The sequence below is a fragment of the Cryptomeria japonica genome, chromosome 10, assembly GCF_030272615.1.
Source record: "Cryptomeria japonica chromosome 10, Sugi_1.0, whole genome shotgun sequence".
Classification (NCBI taxonomy): Eukaryota; Viridiplantae; Streptophyta; class Pinopsida; order Cupressales; family Cupressaceae; genus Cryptomeria; species Cryptomeria japonica.
In genome coordinates, this window is record NC_081414.1 from 298414304 (window position 1) to 298433275 (window position 18972).

Consider the following 18972-nt stretch of genomic DNA (forward strand, 5'->3'; position numbering starts at 1 on the left):
TCTTCACTCATTCTTGGCCTATTAATTCCTCCAAGGATGTAAGGATCTTTGATCGTATCCCCTGATGGATCCTTATATCTTTTCACATTCTCCTTTCACTCTGTCAAGTGTTGCCTTTGTCATCATTAAGTAACTATACCAACAGTGGAAATTATAGATATTTCCTTCCTCAATTACACCTTCTTGTATCATTGTTTGCATAGGAATCCCCTTCAATACCTTGAGACGAGGAATTGTCTTATCTTGTGCCATCAAAAAGTCTTCCCATTGGTTTTCCATACTTTGGATTCTCCCTTCAAACAATACTATCTCATCATACATTTGTATAAATCCTCGTAGGAACTCTTCTACTTGCCTTGAGATATTTTCCATCCACTTCCTTACTTCTTGATTTGTACTTCTCATGGCTTCAAGGCTCTCAAATGATTCCTGTGGAATGGAAATAGGTGGGACAAACGTATCATCTTCTTGTCTCACTGGTTTCATTAACCATTGTATGAACTCCTTCAACCTCAGATTTTTTGCTTCCAAATTATCTATTTTCTCTTTTGTATTGTTGAATCTTTGCTGGATTATCATGTCAATCATTCCACTCTTGGCATTCTTGCTCTTTTGTTGTTGGTCCAAGATCAAGTGTTCTAACCTTAGAATCCATTGGAGTGATTTCTTCTCTCGGCTTATCCACAATTGGAATTGCCATCTACAAGATTTGTGATCTTGAACTATCTCTAGTGATTTGGGAGAATTTCTTAGTCTTCTTTTGTTTCTGAGCTTTACCAATTCGAGCTAGGAAATCATCTAAGTCTTCAATTGGCTGAACTTCCTCCACTGCCCTTTTCTTCAAGCTATTGTTCAACCAATTAGTCACTGTGGATAATTCCATTACATCCTCAAGCTGATTATCACCATTAATTCCCCTCAAGGCTGAAATGATCTCTTCATCTACTTCCTCATTAGGATTGGGTATGTTGGATTCTACCAAATCTTCTCCTATCTCTATTTCAAAATGATGTATGGTTGGAGAAGCTGGATTTTGTTCCTGATCCTCATGCCATATGTTGAAGTATATTGTCATTGATTTCGACATTGGTTAAGTGTCAGAGGAGTAGTTTGAGGAGTTGTGCAGCTTGAAGAGCTTGAGCTTTTTGGCTGTTTGGTTAAGCAGCTAGGATGTGTGCATAAGTTGCCTCTTTGTCTATTTCCCTGTCAGCATGTCTTCTTTGAACTTGACACATCATCAGTTTGAATCGGACTTGTACGAGATTACATGTCTCTTTTCGTATGTTTTGGGAGCTGTTCCAAGCAACAACAGAGCTGATGTACAGGCCACAAATGATGATGCTGCTGCCAGCAAACGTCTACACTCAGTGTTTTACTTTCCGTGGAAGCTTCTTTTTCTCTTAGACTCGTGTTTGTCTCTGAAAAAGGAGATGCTTTTTTTTGGTCTTGCTGGCAGGTGAAAAAGAAAATGTTTTATGTTTGGGTGCTAAGTGTTGCAGACAAATCATTCGTTTTGTAACATGTTTCTGATCGAAATGTTTTTATTTTCCTCTCAATGACTGGTTGGTGATAGCGTTACAAGTACGATAGAGACGTTTAGGTCTCTCTGCTGACAGAAGAGCAGAATATTTTCTTTTTAAATGAACAGGTTGATAGAGATTAGTTGGATTCTTCTTTGTGCTGCGGAAGCTTCAATAACGATGCGTTTTTCTCAAAGATGCGTGTATGATGAAATTCTGTGTTTCAGAGAATGTTGTGACAGCCGTCAGAGATCTGTTTTTTTTGTAAATAACGTATGCTTGTAAAAAGAAGAAAAAGCGCGATCATGAATATGTGCGTGTACAGGGAGTTGTTTTTGTTCAAACCAATTGTTTTGGTGATTAAGTGTATGCATTGGTTTTGCTGAGTGTGGTAGTTTTTGACTTCTGTATGGTGAGATGCTATGCTCTCTTGCTCAAAAAGTTATGTAAAATTTGCACAGAATCGTGAGGTATGTTGTATGCCATTTCAAGGTGAAAAAGCTGTTGTGTCATGTATTGATGCCGAATTTTTAAAAAGTTGAAGCAGAGTTAATAGTTGGAGTTGTGTGGAGACTGTGTGATCTTTTCAAAAAGATGGGTTGATAAGGTGAATCGATGTTTGAAATGGATGGAGATCTCTTTCTAAAAAATTATACAGTTGGGTTGTGGATTTATATTATTGAAGTATCTAAGTAGTAAAAATTTGTTTTTGCAGATTCAAGAGTATGTTGCAGACTTGGTGAGATTGTTTGGCTGTGTGTGAATGACAAAGATGGGGGACTGAATATCTTGTGAATTTCTGCAGACTTCTTGAACCATGTTAGTTTCAGTTTGTGTGAACAGAGAACTATATTGCTGATGAAAGTGTGGTGTGTATTATTATCAAATGGTAGGGTTATGTAAAGAGTCATAAGTGTTTCATTTATGCTTGTATAAAACAGGGGTCTCATATTTTTTTGATTATGCCTTTAAATTTGTAATTGTGTTTATGGAGTTGGTGCTCAATTAGAGGTTGGAGCCTCTGGTGCTTTGAGTTGGTGCTCTTTTAAGAGTTGGTGCTCTCGTGTGTAACTCGTTGGAGCCATTGGGTTGGTGCCCGTTTCTGATAATGATATCTATTGTATGTAGTGGTTTTTTACCCGAAAGGGTTTTCCACGAGATAAAATCTGTGTTTGCTTTGTGATTATCTGTTCATCTCTCTTCAATTGGCTCAATTTGATTAAAAAGTACCGCAAATATTGATTCACCCCCCCTCTCAGTATTTCTGGTTTAGTTTTCACTATATTGATTGTGATGATGTGTGCTAATCATGATCCCCCTTAGGTAGAATCTCTGTTTTGGATTCTTGTCTTGATTTATTTCCTGTATCATGCATATCAATCTCTCTAATGGATGAAGTGGTCATGGTGGATTGAGTAGCATTGCACTTTTGCCTCTTACATCTTGATTCCTCACTGGCAATCTCCTTATCTTTTGCTTGTGAACCTTCAGCGATATCCTTCCTCTTTTCAGAAATCTAAATTTCTCCTTCACTATTTACCTCTTCATTACTTTTCATTATTTCATCTTCATCGGAGGAAGATTCATCATCCTCCATTCTTTCATATGTTGAAGCAGTACCTCATTTCCTTAGCTTGCTGATATGTTGCTCTACCCATTCTCTTGAGTAATCAATCACTTCTCTCATCAATGTGTTTAAGTTTGTCATTTCTGGTTGTGACCAACTTGGTGCTGGAACAAGTTTATCTTTCTCTTGCTCATATTGAGGATGTATGTGATTTCCATTGTCTTTCACTTGATTAGGAATTGAAAAGAGTTTGCACTTTCTCATGAAATCCACGGATGTTCTGGACCACATCTTCCTTCTAACTCCAAATTCATTAGTGAGGTTTGCCCAATAGTCCTCTAGATCAATTCTATGCTCGTATCTCTTTCTTTCAGTTGTGAGGATCTTATGAAAAGGATCAGAATGAGTTTTGGACTTGTATGTTCCAAGTTGAGAGAATTGCAACTCTGCATTGGCTGTTTCTGCTACCAAGGTTGTAGGGCATATCTCCAACATTTTCCCAAGTGTGATAGAGAAGTTTAGACCAGGTCTATGTTTCTTCTTCCAGATGAAGTCAAACTCGGACAATTGTCTCACTACCTCAAGTAATACCAATTTGTAGGTTGGATACCCTTTAAGCTTATAAGGATGATATGTGCATCCTTTAATCCTTATGTATGTGAAGGTTGGGAATTGGATAAGCCGCGACCCATACTTCTCTATCAATGCCATTGCTTCCTTGGATAACCTTTTGTGCAATCGTCCTTGTAGCAAACGAGTGAGATATATTGATAATGTATCATTCACTTGTCTATAGCGCCCTTTCTCATGCAACTGCAACTGGGGATAACAATCGGATACCTTGAGTTGACCTCTCGTATTTCCCTCTTCACCTTTGCATATCAGCCCTTTATATTCCTAGCCAACATGTATACCATATAGGAACTCATGTAAAATATCTTCGTCCTTTCCAAGTTCCTTAATTGAATGTCCAAGTTGTCACTTATCATCTTCGCCCAATTTATCATTATCAATCTAGTGAAATCTCCTGTATGAAGTAGAACATCCATGTTTCAAACAATGCATCTTTAGGAGTTCCCATGATCCTATTCAATAGGAATATCATATCACTATATTCCTCCTTGAAATCTATACTTATGAGCTTCTTTGATAGCTTGGAATGATGTCTCCTTGGTTCACTGACCCACTCATTGTTGATGAGAGTCGTACATGCATCCGGCTTCTTCGCAAACATTGCTTGACATTCCTCCTTAGTCCGAGTTAGCATTCCTTGATGATAAGGAATCCCTAATGTTTCCTTTATGGCTTCATCAACAAGGAATGCAAGTAGCATCTTTAGGTGTCTTTATTGTCCTTGATTGTCTTTATAAAATTTGTTTGGCTTTGTCTTTGGAAATTTGCACCTCATAGGGATTAATTTTTCCCAACTTTTGATACATAGGTTTGCACCCTTTGGAGGTAAGCCGGATTTCATAGGGATACATTCGTTTTAAATTGTCATTACCTTGGTGGGAAATTGACATGTGCAATGACAATTCAGTCTTTATAAAATTTGTTTGGCATTCCTTTATTGTCTTTAGATGTTGTCAAGCGCGAACTGGACCCAGATCCAGGTTTTAGGAGGGTTGACCCACTAACATAGTTTGACAGTTATCACAGTAATTTTTAATTTGGTTTTTTAGATTTGTTTACAAATCTCCTTATTTGATTCACAATATCTTTGCATTTGTGTTGAATCAAATTCCATCTTTGTTGTACTCATGTTTCTTAGTTTCTACTTCTAGCTGAAAGGAGTGAGCATTTTCTAATTGTGTAGGTTTTCTGTGTTAGGCAAAATTTATAAAACCTCTTGCCTTGTGTTGAAGTGCAGAATAGCTTTGTGCCCTGGCTTGAGAACAAGAAGCCATGTTTTACTTTAAGTTTGTTTATATTCAGTGTTCCACGGGTGTTGGGGACGTGGGGACCAAGGGCCTAAGTTTGGGGACGGCGGGGGGGGGGGGGGTGGTGTTTGGCAGTATAGTACTTGAAAAACTAGTTTTGAAAAGATGTATGACAGTATAAGAATTACATTTCAAATGAGACTATAAGAAATTTGAAATACTAAATCTAAATACCAAGATTTTTTCAATGCGAATTGTGTTGTTATATGGAGCCTAATCAGAGTCAGAGATTAAATTTTCCCTACTTCTATCGGCACGGTTTCCCCCTATATTTTTCAACGGGGGTTTGGGGGCAGTGCCTCCAAGTTGGGGTCAAGGGGCAGCAGGTGTTATTTTTTTATTGGCCCACGTCCAATTAGGGTTACCCCTTAATCCCCCAAAAAGTCACTTTTAAAAAAAATAAAAATTTTAAACATTGCATATACGTGGAGGCGACGGGAGACGTCTGGGCGTCTCCCTGTCCCTCGAGAGACGTCTGCACGTCTCTCGAAGGACGGGGAGATGCAAAGACGTCTCCCCGTCTCCGGCGGCGCTTGGGTGGCGGGGACCGGGGGGGGGGGGGGACGCGTCCCAATGGAACACTGTTTATATTGCATGTTTAAAGAAATTCCACTAGTTTAGTTTTTTGTTTTTCCATGTAAGGGAATATTTTCATTTTCTTCACTCTTGAAAAGGGAGTTATCCCTTAAAATTTGAAGAAAGGTACATCCGTACATGTTCTGTTTTGTGTTGTCCTAATAGAGTAAATTGAAGTGTTAACAAATTTTTCAAATGAAAAGCAATTTTTTTCCCTTACTAGAAATGCATCACTCCAACAAGAAACACCATGTAACATGGCATGATCAAGAATCTGCATTTCCTATGGTGTTCGATCTGTATAACGGTGAGTAAAATTATTCATTCCTTATGCACATCTCCTCTAGTTAGTCTCATATTTTCATGTACAAAACCAATGCCTGTATATTGTTGCCATGGTCTGTAGCATGTCTATACCTTAACAACTTTTTCCTTAAGTAGCTTAACAATGATGATACTCATTATCTGAAAATTTAAAGGAAAGAGTCCCAAGAATGCAGAAAGAAAATATAGATTAATATAAATTGATGTTAAGGCAAAGTAGCACCTTTTCCAGCTGCAGCAGTGTCCCATCCAAGCTCTCATGGTAGCTTCCAGTGGTTATAAATATCCTGAATGTTTCGTAAAGGACAGAACAGACACACAATTGTTTCAGATGTTTTGCTGTCTTTCTAGACACCATGGTGGCCATGCTATATGGCTCATGAGGACCATTTACTTCATCTCTGTAAAGATATTGCTGATAAGATTTCAACCATAAAAATTGCTACTAGCTCCCTACAAATATGTACAATAGAATGAGATTGTAACTTTAATTAGTGCCCTGAATCAGGAATGCAACAAATTTAAGGGAAAATGTCTTCTTCAATTGGTGACTGTCAGTGCAAAAATCAGGGAGATTACTGTCAATGGCTTAAAGAGAAATTAATAAGTTGAAACATGGCAATTTATCTCTAATATGCCAGTTTAGATTATCAGTCACCTTCTAGAAGTCAATATTTCTAAACGGTGAATATTATTTTGTAGCTACATTTTTAATAGTCATATTGCAACAGATTTCCATAAAGATACAGACTGTACCTGTGTTTTGTACCATGTAAACAGTTTGTTAGATTCGGTCACAGATTAATGTAATGTAAACAGTTTGTGTCAAGCTAATTTCATTGAAATATTGAATTATACTGGCAATTGCAAGCTAGAGAATCCATGCCAGATGCTGATTTTTTTCACTGAAAAGTAATCAGACTGCAGAGCACCCATCTCCTGGAAATCCATACAGTGGTACAAGACGGATTGCTTACTTGCCTAGGAACAAAGAAGGGGAGGAAATTCTTGAACTTTTGAAGATTGCTTGGGACCGCCGTCTACTCTTTAAAGTGGGAACATCTGTGACAACTGGGAGGAGCAATACTGTTGTGTAAGTTTTAAGTTCTATATTTATTGCATCTTGTTCTTTCTTCTTTGGATAAAAATCACATTCTGCATTAAGTAAATAATTGATTAGTTTGAAAATTAAATTTGGCATCAATACAAATCATAGCTGGCAAACTCAGATTCGGCAAAAGCTTTTAGCAAAAATCTTGGCAACTTAAAAAATTGCTTAAATTTCTTTTGAAACACAATTTTTTTTTTTTTCAAAATTCACTGACAAGATGTATCCATTTAGTCCATAAATGAATATGAAAGTGTTTTCTTTTTAAATTTGATTGATTTGAATGCATATTACATCTGCCTCATCTCTAATCTAGTGGAACTTGTGGAGAGGTTGAGGTTCCAATCATTTGAATTTGTTGTGGCTTCTTGCATGGCATGGAAGGTTGTGGCTTGACCTCCATCATGTTAGTAGATTGCACTGACTCCTCATCCTAATCAATGTCATCAATCCTATATCTCATGTTGCAGCTAATATTATATTATTTCTATAATGGTCATATTAGTTGTCATATTAAATTATTTTTAGAGTCTTAGAGTTAGAATAGCTTGTCGCTATTTTAGCTTTTGTTAACCGATTGTTTCTTTTCAGAAACATTGTCATGTAATCTCTATTTAAGGAGCCTACGCCTCGTTTGTTTAATATTGAATCATGTGAGCAATCATGGATCAGAGTGGGAGTCGGTTTGAATCTGACTCCCTCATGGGGGGGGGTGGAGAATTTGGGAGGGTTCTTTGCAATTGCATGTGGATTTTCAAATTTTTTTTGCAAGGTCGATTTTCAGATTTGTAATTCGCGATTATTTTTGCGTGGGATTATGATTATTTTTTTCGCGACTTTCGTGAGTGTTTGTGAAGCTTTTGCAATTCGAGGGCTTTTTTGTGTGAAGAATTTTGAGGGTCTTATTCCTGTGTGTGGACGTGCTTCTTTTTTTTCAGGTGAGTTTACTATTCATCTGTGACGGTTTCCATCTTGTGTTTGCTCACGTCGGTTTTTGTTTTTGCAAAAATGCGGGTCTCGTTGCGTCGGATTTGAGACACATCACGTCGGCTAAACACCCACGATTGTGTTTGTATTCCTCGCGTTGGGAGCTTATGGTTTTGTAGACATTTTTCGCGGTTTTTTTTTGTGCAAGGCTTCTCTTTGTTGCATCAGTTCTCTGTTGCCCACATTTCTTCTCTACTCGCGACCTCAGTCTTTTTTTTGGCCTCAGTGTTCCGCACGTGAGGGGTTCAGTTCAACTCGCACATTGTTTTTTTTTGTGCGATTTCTTTGTTTCTTGCGGGTGTGGTCTCTACTCACGATGGTTCCTGCAACGTGGGTTTCTTCCACTTTTATGTTGCCCAGATCTGCACACCCTGTCCATGCTTTTTCTCGTTATTTGTGACTCATTTTTTTTGGCAGATTCGCAACAACTCTTGGTTTGATTTGTCCTCGCATTTTGGATTGTGCGAAGGGAGGGTTTTTATAATTTTTTTCCTCAAAAAATTATTGTACGGGTTTTCTAATTTTTGTCCATAAAAATAATGTTGTTTTTTCCAATTTTTTCTGCATAAAATTAGTTGTGGGATTTTTGTAATTTTTTTTCCTAAAAAAGTTATTTTGGGGTTTAATACTTTTTTCCTAAAAAATATCTTTTGGGTTTTTACAAAAATTATTTGTATGAATTTTTTATAATTTTTCCTCAAAAATTATCTGTATGGGTTTTTATAATTTTTCCTCAAAAATTATCTGTATGGGTTTTTATAGTCTTTTCTCCAAAATTGTCTATATAGGTTTTATAATTGTTTCCTCAAAATATTACTTTTGGGTTTTTTTAATTTTTTTTCTCAAATTATTTCATGGGTTTTTAATTTTTCCCACAAAATTATGATGGGTTTTCTGATTTTTCTCCACAAAAATCATGGAGTCTTAAAAAATCAGGGAGTAACGTTTGGCTGAATGATGTTTGGTGTTTTGTTGTGTGAAGGTTTTTTTTTGGTGGCTTCTTTACCTTTTTTTCCACAAAAAACGATGATTTGTAACTTCAATTTTAAGGGTTTGACGCAAAGTTCCCAGACTCGGACTCGGCTTGTGACTCGGCTTGTGACTCGACAAAATAAGAAAACCCTTGAAATTTAGAGTTTTTTAACGATTTAAAACTTGTTTCATACACCCATTATTGAATTAAGCTTAAAGACATTATAACATCATCAAATAGAAGCTAATTTGATCACATACATAAACTACATCCATCACATGCGTAGAAATGTAAATTGTAGCTGAAGGAATTAGAAAACATAGATATATAGAGTTATAAATGTTGTCCAATGTATATAAAATCCATGACTTCAAATGTTCCCAAACATATATGTAACTGGAAAGTGTAAACAAAAACAAGTCAATGGCTCAGCCTCGTTTATCTGCCTCCTAGAAAGGCGTCTAAGGTAGGTCCTGGATGACTGAGTAGCCATAGTCTCTGCCTATGATGTGCCAGTCTGAGTAGCCATAGGTGTTGTGCCTGATCGTGCTCTATCCTCCTCCTCTACCATAGCCATAGCCTCAACCTCTCTGTCTGCCTGGTCAACCCACTCAAGGTCTTCATCAGTGAAGACTGGATCGATGGACTCAGTGAGCCAATTGGACTTGGGGTCGACTTCCTCTAGAGTGATCGGAGAGGAGTCAGTGTCCAAAATCTGTCTGGTCCTGAGACGGAGGTTGTAGTGAACAAAGACTAGATCATTCAACCTCTCCACAGACAATCTATTTCGCCACTTCGAGTGAATGTGCTCGAACATGCTCCAGTTGCGCTCACATCCAGAAGCGCTGCATGGCTGGCTCAATATGCGGATGGCAATTTTTTGAAGGTTTGGGGTTGAAGGCCCAAACATTTGCCACCATCTATTTGAGATAAGGAAAAGAAAAAAACATTAGTCTCATTTCCAACTTTAAAGGTAGATTATAAAATGAAAAATTAAAATGCATGTCATAAACTTTAGAATTTTCTACCTGGCTGCAATTTTGTCCAACCCTCTTTGCACAATTGGCTGGCAAAGATCGCCCCTACTGCATTATTAAATGCATCCATCTCGAGCAGTGTAGCTGTGGTATCAGTGCCCATCCATTGTACTATTGAATATAGCCCGCTAAGAACCTCCTCATCCGCTTTGAAATCAGCACGGAAACAAAATGATGGATTGAGGTAACAAGCTGCTGCATAGATGGGCCTATGAAGCTAGTTATGCCATCTTCTATCAATTATGTTCCAAATGGGCCTATACTTATCCTCAACTCCAACATATATAGATCTAATGGCCTCCTTGGCCCTATCCATGCCCTCATATATGTAGCCCATAGCGGGCTTCTCCCCATCAACAACTCGTAGGAGATCTACTAGGGGTTCAGTGACCTGCAAATAATGTTAAACATAAATAGTGAAGTCACAAGTGCGCATGAAAATAGGAAAAATTGCAAAGTTGCACAATGCAACCAAAACAAAAATATGCATATAAATTTATAAAATTACTTGCACGATCTCTGCACAAGGGGTCCAAAAACCTGGCTCATCAAAAATGTAATCTGCTACATCCATCCCTGCAGTGGTCGTAGCATAGGATGAGTGGGTCCACTCCTCACCAACAAACATGCGCCGCAAAGATGGCATTTTATCAAGGATTTCAATGTGAGGAAATTCGAGGCAAATCTCGTTATACCAGGACGAGCCAACTCCCTTTCCCCTGTGTATTGCCTCATAATGCTAAGGACCAATGCATGATTGTAAATAAATTTGCATATATTCTTTGCCTTTTCAACGCATTCTTTCACCCATTCAAGCTTACCTATATCCTCCAGCATGAGGTCAAGGCAATGGGCCGCACATGGAGACCAAAAGATTTTTGGGTGCCTCTCCATCAAAAGTTTTCCTGCAACAATTTTAAATTAGTTAAAGAATTAGATGTGATAAGTATCAAGAAATTTTACCATTAATATTTAAAAGTTAAAAACTTAAAAGTTTAAAAGTTAAAACTTAAAACTTAAAAGAAAACTTTTAAAATTTACCTGTAGCAACATAACTTGCTTCATTATCCGTCACCACTTGCACCACATTTTCTTCCCCCACCTCATGTATAACTTCCTCAATAGCCTCACATAAGTATGCCGCATTTTTGACATGTGAGGAAGCATCGATGGACTTCAAAAACATGGTGGATCGTGAAAATAAAACAAATTAATTATCAATAAATTAGAATGTAAATTATTCAATTTCAATCTCAATGCATTTAGAGAAGTAAAATGATCAATCACCTCCACTGGAAACAAGAAAATTTAGGAGTTCTATTCCTCCTATCAGTCCAACCATCTGTCATGATGGTGCAACCCTTGTGGCTCCAAGATTGGCGGTGCTCCTCTAGGTCAACTTTCATATTTTCCACCATTTCCAACAAGAGAGGGCCACTCAACTTAGTATCACTAGAGGCTTTAAACCCCGCCCCACAAATGGTTACTGCATCAATCATGCCTTGCCAATAAGGAGACCTGTCACAAATTGAAATAGATTAAATAAGAAAAGTTCAATTTCAATTTCAATTTTCAACTTCAAACCATAAAATTTTAAATTTTAATTTAAAGCAATCAAATAAAAAAGTACATGGCTGAAATAAATGGAATGGTGCAGAAGTACCAAAACTTGCAAATTGTTTTTCTTCCTGCATCATGGACCTCCTTGTTCCAAGACATGCTCTCAAGCGAGTGTTGTGCGCCAAGAGTAGTGCGTGGTACAAAAAAATTGTCTATCTTGGATTTTCGCACTCTAGGACCAAAAGTGTGACTAGTAGGAGTAGAAATAGAAGTACTAGCACTAGCAGAAGCACTAGGACGAAAGGGAGGCATAGAAGAACCCTCTCCAATACAACCTATGGATGTAGCTGTGGATGCGGATGTGGGTGGAGGGGAACCAATATGACATAACTCCTCTCTTTGTCTTTTTTTTGTTTGCTTATGTATTTCAAAATTTTCTAATTGGACGTAACAAAAACGGACTGCTTCGGGAGGTGCCTCGGTACAAGGCTCAGTATCATGACCATGTATGCTAGCAATATGATATTTCAATCTATTCATCCTCCCATGGTTAATTTCCTTACAAAAAATACACTTGGTTTGATTTCTTTGTCTACCAGAGAATTCTAAAGTGTATTTCCATGCCTCATCTTTTTGACCATGTTTCCTAGGCTTAGGTTGTGGAGGATTAGGATGAGCCATTAGGAAAAAAAATGTTTTCAAAACGTGAGGGCTGCTGCAATAAGACAATTTTACAAATCACCATTTGAGCATTGTGTTTTACAAAGTTTTAAATTTAAACTAATTAAAAAAAATCAGCAAAGACTAATTTGTGCATTGTGTTTTTTCTTGAAAATTTTCAAATTTCAAAGAAAGAAATTAAGAATTGAGAAAAATCAACAAACCCTAGATTTTTTTTAGAAAAAATTGTAAATACATGTATATAATTTTTTCAAAAAAAAATTATAGGGTTTGCTATGCTATTGTTCTATTTATTTCATTGTGATTGAAGTATGCAATATAGATTTGGAAAGTTGAACTTAAAAAAAAAATAACAACAAAACGAAAAATCCATAAATATAGAAAAAAAACCAACATAATCAATAAAAATTAACACTTCCTCTTTCAAATTTGTTGAGAAGTGTTTGAAATGAGCTTCTATGGACTCCTTGATGCTCTCAATGCAACTGTAGTGCTGCCCCAATGTGATTTGTGCAAGCTTTTCACCTCTTCCTCTCAGCTGGTTGCAAAACTATGGCTTCCTATTTTTCTCTCTTCCTCTCTTTTTTCCTCTCTTCCACTCATAAAAGTGAATGCCAATCCCTTTTAGGGTTATAAGAAAGGGAAATGGCAAAAAAAATCATTAAAAAATGTTATGTTTTTTTTTGTTTTTTTGACTACACTTTTTTAAGTGATGCTTGTCGAGTCACGACCCTCGGACTAGGCGAGTCAGGGAGTGACTCATTGACTCGGCGAGTCAGGCGAGTCACGCCCCCTGACCCGTCCGAGCCTGGGTTAGAGTCACCGTGACCCGGTAGGGGTCACTCGGCCCGCTGACTCGCGTGACTCGCCGTGAGTCACGGAACTCTGGTTTGACGTTTTTTTTCCACAAAAATCGTGGTTTCTTGTAGTTTGTTTTGGGTTGCACCTAGAGTTGTTGGGGTGAACATATGCAAAAGTTTTTGCGGTTTTTGACAAAATCGTGGTTATTGCACTTTGGAGGGTTTGCCGATTTTTCCTCGAAATCGTGGTTCTAGGGTTTTCTTTTCGCTCAATAATTTGTGTGTGAGGGTTACATCACAGGTTGGATGGATTCTGGTACTCTTGGTCATTAACATTCTATAGATCCTGGGAGGGTCTTCATAGCAGCAAAGTGTTATGAAGAGATGGGGGCAACCTTCTTTGCATTTGTGACCAAAAGACCTACAGATTATTCCTTCTGTAGGGTAGTTAGTTTGATGACCATTAAGGGAACGTATTAATATAATATTATATTATTTCTATAATGGTCATCTTAGTTGTCATCTTAAGTTATTTTTAGAGTCTTAGAGTTAGAATAGCTTGTCACTATTTTTTTATCTTTTGTTTTAGCTTTAGTTAATCGATTGTTTCTTTTTAGAAACATCGTCATGTAATTTCTATTTAAGGAGCCTTCATCTCCTTTGTTTAATATCAAATTATTTGAGCAATTAAGTTTTCACATCCTACAATGCCCGCCTCCCAAAATCAAGAATCTCATCATTAGTAAACAATGGAGGTTGCTTATCTTGCCCTATCCTATTTCTATAAGGATCAATCTCATCTAAATCAATGAGATACTTTGATTTGTCCTCTACCCTTCTTGTTTGCAGCCAACCGTTGTATTGCACAAAAACAAGATCATTGAGGTGTTTTTAGCTAAATTATTCCTCTTCTTCATGTGAATGACCTCAAACAAGCTCCGATTGCGCTCATAGTTGGATGCAATACAAGGTTGGCAGAAATTGTAGAGAGATTCTTTGGAGATTTGGGATATTTGCACCCTAAACTATTAAACCAATAATCTACAAAATAAAATATTGAAGAGCTAGAAAGGAAGTCAAAACGTATTTACTATTTTATCAAATTATTAATATTTGTAAATTTGAAATTCGTAACTTTTAAGATACATGTGGTACAAAGACTCCGAATATTATACATGGTGTTTGAAGGGTTCTTCCCTCAGGTAGCTAGCTCCAAAGAAAATAGCCTACCCCTTCCAATCTTGTAACTATGCAATTCCTGAACAATGAGGTCTCTCACTTCAACCTAGGGTGTCATCCTTTGAATGCATGTCGCAAGGCCCCCCAAAAACTTTCCATTAGTTTTCGAGAAGCTATCTAAATAGAAAAAACGAGGGTTGACGAAGTAGGTTGTTGCATGAGTGGGCTGGTGGAGTTTATTGTTCCACCCCCAATCATTGATCTCTCCAAATGGGATCAAATCTGAGGTTGTTCCCCTTATAATAATTTCAGATGAACTCTTTGGCCCAATCTATGGCCTCATAAACATATTCTATTGGGTTTTGCTCACCATCTACCAAATGGAGAATTCTAACCAAGGGCTCCAACACCTACATTTTACAAATACAAAAAAAATGAAGTTACAAATTTATGATGAAAGACTTGAATTAAAAAATAAAATATTCAATTTGAATTTAAAATCAAAGGTTTGAGGTTACCTTTGTGATCTCTTAGCTCTTTGTGCAAAAGCATTGTCAAAGACTATGCTTGCATCCCTTTCTTCTTCAAGCTTCTTTGAATATGATGAGTCTAGCCATGCTTGTCTAACAAACATCTGTATTAAAAAATCAACAAACCAATAATGCTTTGCAATGTGAGAAAAATTGTTGCAAACCTTGTAACACCCAAATTACCAACTCTTTTACATGGGGGTGATCTCTCATCAAATTAAGAAATTGTAGATAAATTTTATTATGCACTTTGCATCATCTACAGCTGGTCTCACCCAATCAAATTTGCCTATGTCCTCCCAAATAAGTTCAAGGCAATGTGCTGCACAACTTGTCCAAATAAGTGTTTTATGTTTGTCTTGGAGCTATCTCGAAACGCGTGTTGCAGCAATATAAGTTATGATTTGTATCACATTCTCTATGCCCACCTCCGTGACAATTTCCTTCAACGTTCGACACAATTGTTTTATATTTTTGACTTTGTTAGAGGCATCAACCGATTTCAAAAAAATCACCTCACCATTTGAAGCTACCAAAAAATTGATGATTGTGCAGCTTTTTCCATCTGGTCACCCATCTGAAAGAAGAGTGCAGCCATATTTTTTCCATTGCTTCTTCTGTTCTTCCACTATTAGCCTTTCCCTTTTGGTTGCATTCATGAGCAACCGACAAATACAAAGTGAAAGTACAAAATAAATAATTTTCCAACACATAAAATACCCTAAATTCAACATAAATTGCTATAAACTAATGAAGATAAATTTAGCTGAAATTCAACATAAAATGCTATAAGTATAAATTAGCATTAGTTAACTAATCTCCTGCTCAAATCTTTACGAAAAGGCACATTGTACCTTTTTCTTATAACTGTTAATGCACTTACCAAATTTGCCCCAATAAGGACTATTCGTTATATTAAAAGAAATGTTGTTGAAGCACCAAATATCAACACGTCATTTCTGCATGTTCATGCACCTCCCTGTTCCACCATGTAGGTTCCAATGATGGTTGTGCTCTAGGCGTGTTTCTGGGAACAAAAAAAAAATGTGGTGTGTGTTTAGCTGTAGGTGCTGACACTCACTGGAAGTAGATGAAGTGGAGGTTAATTTGCTTTGGATGCATGGACCACGAAGAGAGTCCACTATCCCTTGACATGCCGTATCTTCACCTGATTTTAGTTGTACTGGAGGACCACAACCACTAGATATGGATGTTGCTATGGCAATTTTTACTCTTTTGCAATTTGGATATTCTTCTCCTTTTTATCTTCAGTGATGTTAGTACAGGGTTTGGAGATTTACAGTCCAAAAGTCTGTTATTTATTTGATTGCCAAGATATTCCAATAGAGTTTTTGTTTAGTGACTGAAGTATTCAGTTGGGTCTGTTATATTGCCCATTATCAGAGAAAAATCAAACAGATTGAATGGTGGCTCTGTACCATGTTCATTTATGTTGTTAGTATGTCTTGGATCACTGATTATGAAATGATATTTTTTTAATCCCTTGGGAACATCATGATTAAAGACATTTGGTTTCTGTAGGTGGGCAGGTATTCACCATAAAACACAGAAAAGAGGAGGATCCACTAACTGGGGCTATGTAAGGATTTTTTGTACCATTCTGACACCTACTGATATGTTTTGTTTCTATTTCAGTTTTACAGTTTTAGTGTTATTCTGTTGATAAGGATGGTAGCCATATTTAAATTAGAAACAGTGACAGCCTGGATTTTGTGTTTTGGCAGCCGGACGAAAGGTATTTTGATAGAGTGAAGGCAGAACTAGCAAATTTTAATGTTAAAAGTGATCTGCTAGATTAATTACTACAAAAGCATAAATATCACAAAACGTCTGCTATTTGAAGTGGCAACTTCTTGATTGGCCTGTGATACAAGAATGATCGACAATGGCTGTACTGTATACACTTTATTAATAGAGTTACAATTTATTTACATTGTTGGGCAAGAATGAGCCAGAGTTAGAGCCGTTGACTATCCTAGAGTAAAGTAAAATATATACCATCATTTTTGTTGAATAGTTACAATACTACAACTATAGATACGGTGGACTGAAAAGGGCTGGGGTTACTAAATACAGTTCACTGCGTAGAATTGTACTGCAGTTTGGGTGCCTTCGTATCTGAGGAGACACTCTTACATAATTATCTATGTCGAGTTTCCTTCTAATACTATTACCAACTAAGCTTACATTCAGTACATTCAGTACATTCAAATGTTCATCAAATTACCTTACCTTGCCTTTCAATATAATTTTTTGTTGATTATATATTTATATAGGGAATGGTTAAATGTATGTTTGAATTTTCTACGATTAGTGTATAATTTTGTTCTACCATAAGATGCAGATAGTATTGAAATCTTTATTTTCTTTGAATATTCAATTTTAACTAGAGGGTAAAAATCATAGAATCATGGAAGTATTGCAGTAGAAAAAGGTGGTCCGATGAGACATAAATGTTCATCATGGTGACGATGGGAGATTTGGAACATAGTTGGATTACCTTGGCGAGTTTTTATGACTTTAACTCACCAGAAAAACTCGCTGAGTTTTTGCCAAAAACTTGGTGAGTCAGTGAAAGAAACTCACCCGCCAATGAATAATGACAAAAAACGACAAAAATGAGTTTCATTTCATCATTTTTTGTCTTGTATTTTGCCAAGAAGGGTAAAAACACATTCCCAAACACTTGCAAACTGATTTCCATCAATTTTTTTTTTCAAGTCAGTCTCATTCTCTTCATCAGAATATATACATGAAATATAATATTTAAGAATAAGAAAGGTTTCATGTATATATTGGCAAGATGTTTGAGAGTAAACTGATTTCTATCGATTTGTTTTTTTCAAGTCAGTCTCATTCTCTTCATTAGAATATATACATGAAATATAACATTTAAGTATAAGAAAGGTTTCATGTATATATTGGTAGGATGTTTGAGGGTGGTTTCAGATCTCTAGGAGTTATAATTCTAATTCTAAGCTTTAGAAGATCTTTTAAATTTTCAGACTTTGTCAAATTTCAACAATCAGTATGCTCTTATCAGCATTCTCTAGCTCTCTCTATCTCACTCACTTTATCTGCCCCGAATTTTAGACTTATCTATTTCCCTATCACTCTTCCTCTATCCCCATCTCACTCTCTCCTCTTTCCCTCAAGATCTAGACCTATCTCTCTACCTCTCTCTTTTTCACCTTCAAACCCTTGCGAGTGGTGCTACCTTCAACTTGATTTTATTTTGCAGATACTTGGTGGCAAAGTTGGAATGAAAATACCCAAAATCTCAAAAAAATTACCAGCAGAATTTTATGTCAACCTTGTAGTTCATCCAGTTGTGAGTGCAATTGGAGCTTGTTTGAGGCCATCCACATGAAGGAGAGGAGCAAGTTAGCTCAAAAACGTCTCAATGACCTTGTCTTTGTGCAATATAATCTTTTGTTGCGCATAAGGAAGGTAGAGGAAGCACCAACTGGTCCAATTGATTTGGATGATATAGATCCTTATAGTGATCAAACATCGCAGGAGTAGCCTCCATTGTTTATAGAGAATGACATCAATGATTTGGAGAGGTAGGTTGTGGAGGAGGGGGGTGGATTTGGTTTCACACTAGATGACATTGAGGAAGATGAGGAGTCATTGCCAGTGCCAGGTGCAACTAGAGGCAGAGTTACATCCAAGATAGAGGATGAGCCACGACCCGAGCTAGTCATACCGAGCGAGGAGGTTCAATGATGCCTACAATAGACTTCTAGGGCTAGACCCTCTAATTCCACCTCTCCCCTAGTTTTTACTAGAGCTGGAAAGAGAAAGATGTAATCGTATATATTTATTTACTTTTAGTTCTACAAAAACTATTTACTACTTTGCTTCTAGCCATCAATGTTCCTCATGAGGATGCGATTTTGCACTCACTTTGCATTTAAATATAGGTTGTTTCTTTTGTGTTCTCATTTATTGATTCATGGGATGCATCTTCTCATTGAATTTTGCAAAAACAAAATGCATTTCTAGTTAAATTTAAGCAACTTTTTAAGTTCTCGAGTTTTTTGTCGTGTATTGGTTGAGTTTTTCCCGGATTTTTTTTCTTCAAGCCTTGGCGAGTAGTTCAACTATGATTTGGAATATATAGCTATTTATGTATGCCATGGTGGAGGCATGATTCAAATGATTTA

General features: G+C 36.9%; 1 protein-coding gene across 1 annotated transcript in view; it reads left to right on the forward strand.

Moving 5' to 3' along the window:
- Nucleotides 1-17034, forward strand: part of LOC131040861 (uncharacterized) — a 72353-nt gene extending 55319 nt beyond the window's left edge. Inside the window, exons 3-5 of the mRNA XM_057973818.2 lie at nucleotides 6848-7020; nucleotides 16325-16382; nucleotides 16528-17034. Coding sequence (XP_057829801.2) covers nucleotides 6848-7020; nucleotides 16325-16382; nucleotides 16528-16602 — 306 coding nt within the window. The 3' untranslated portion in view covers nucleotides 16603-17034. The remainder of the gene's footprint in view (nucleotides 1-6847; nucleotides 7021-16324; nucleotides 16383-16527) is intronic.
- The last annotated feature ends 1938 nt before the right edge of the window (nucleotides 17035-18972 follow it).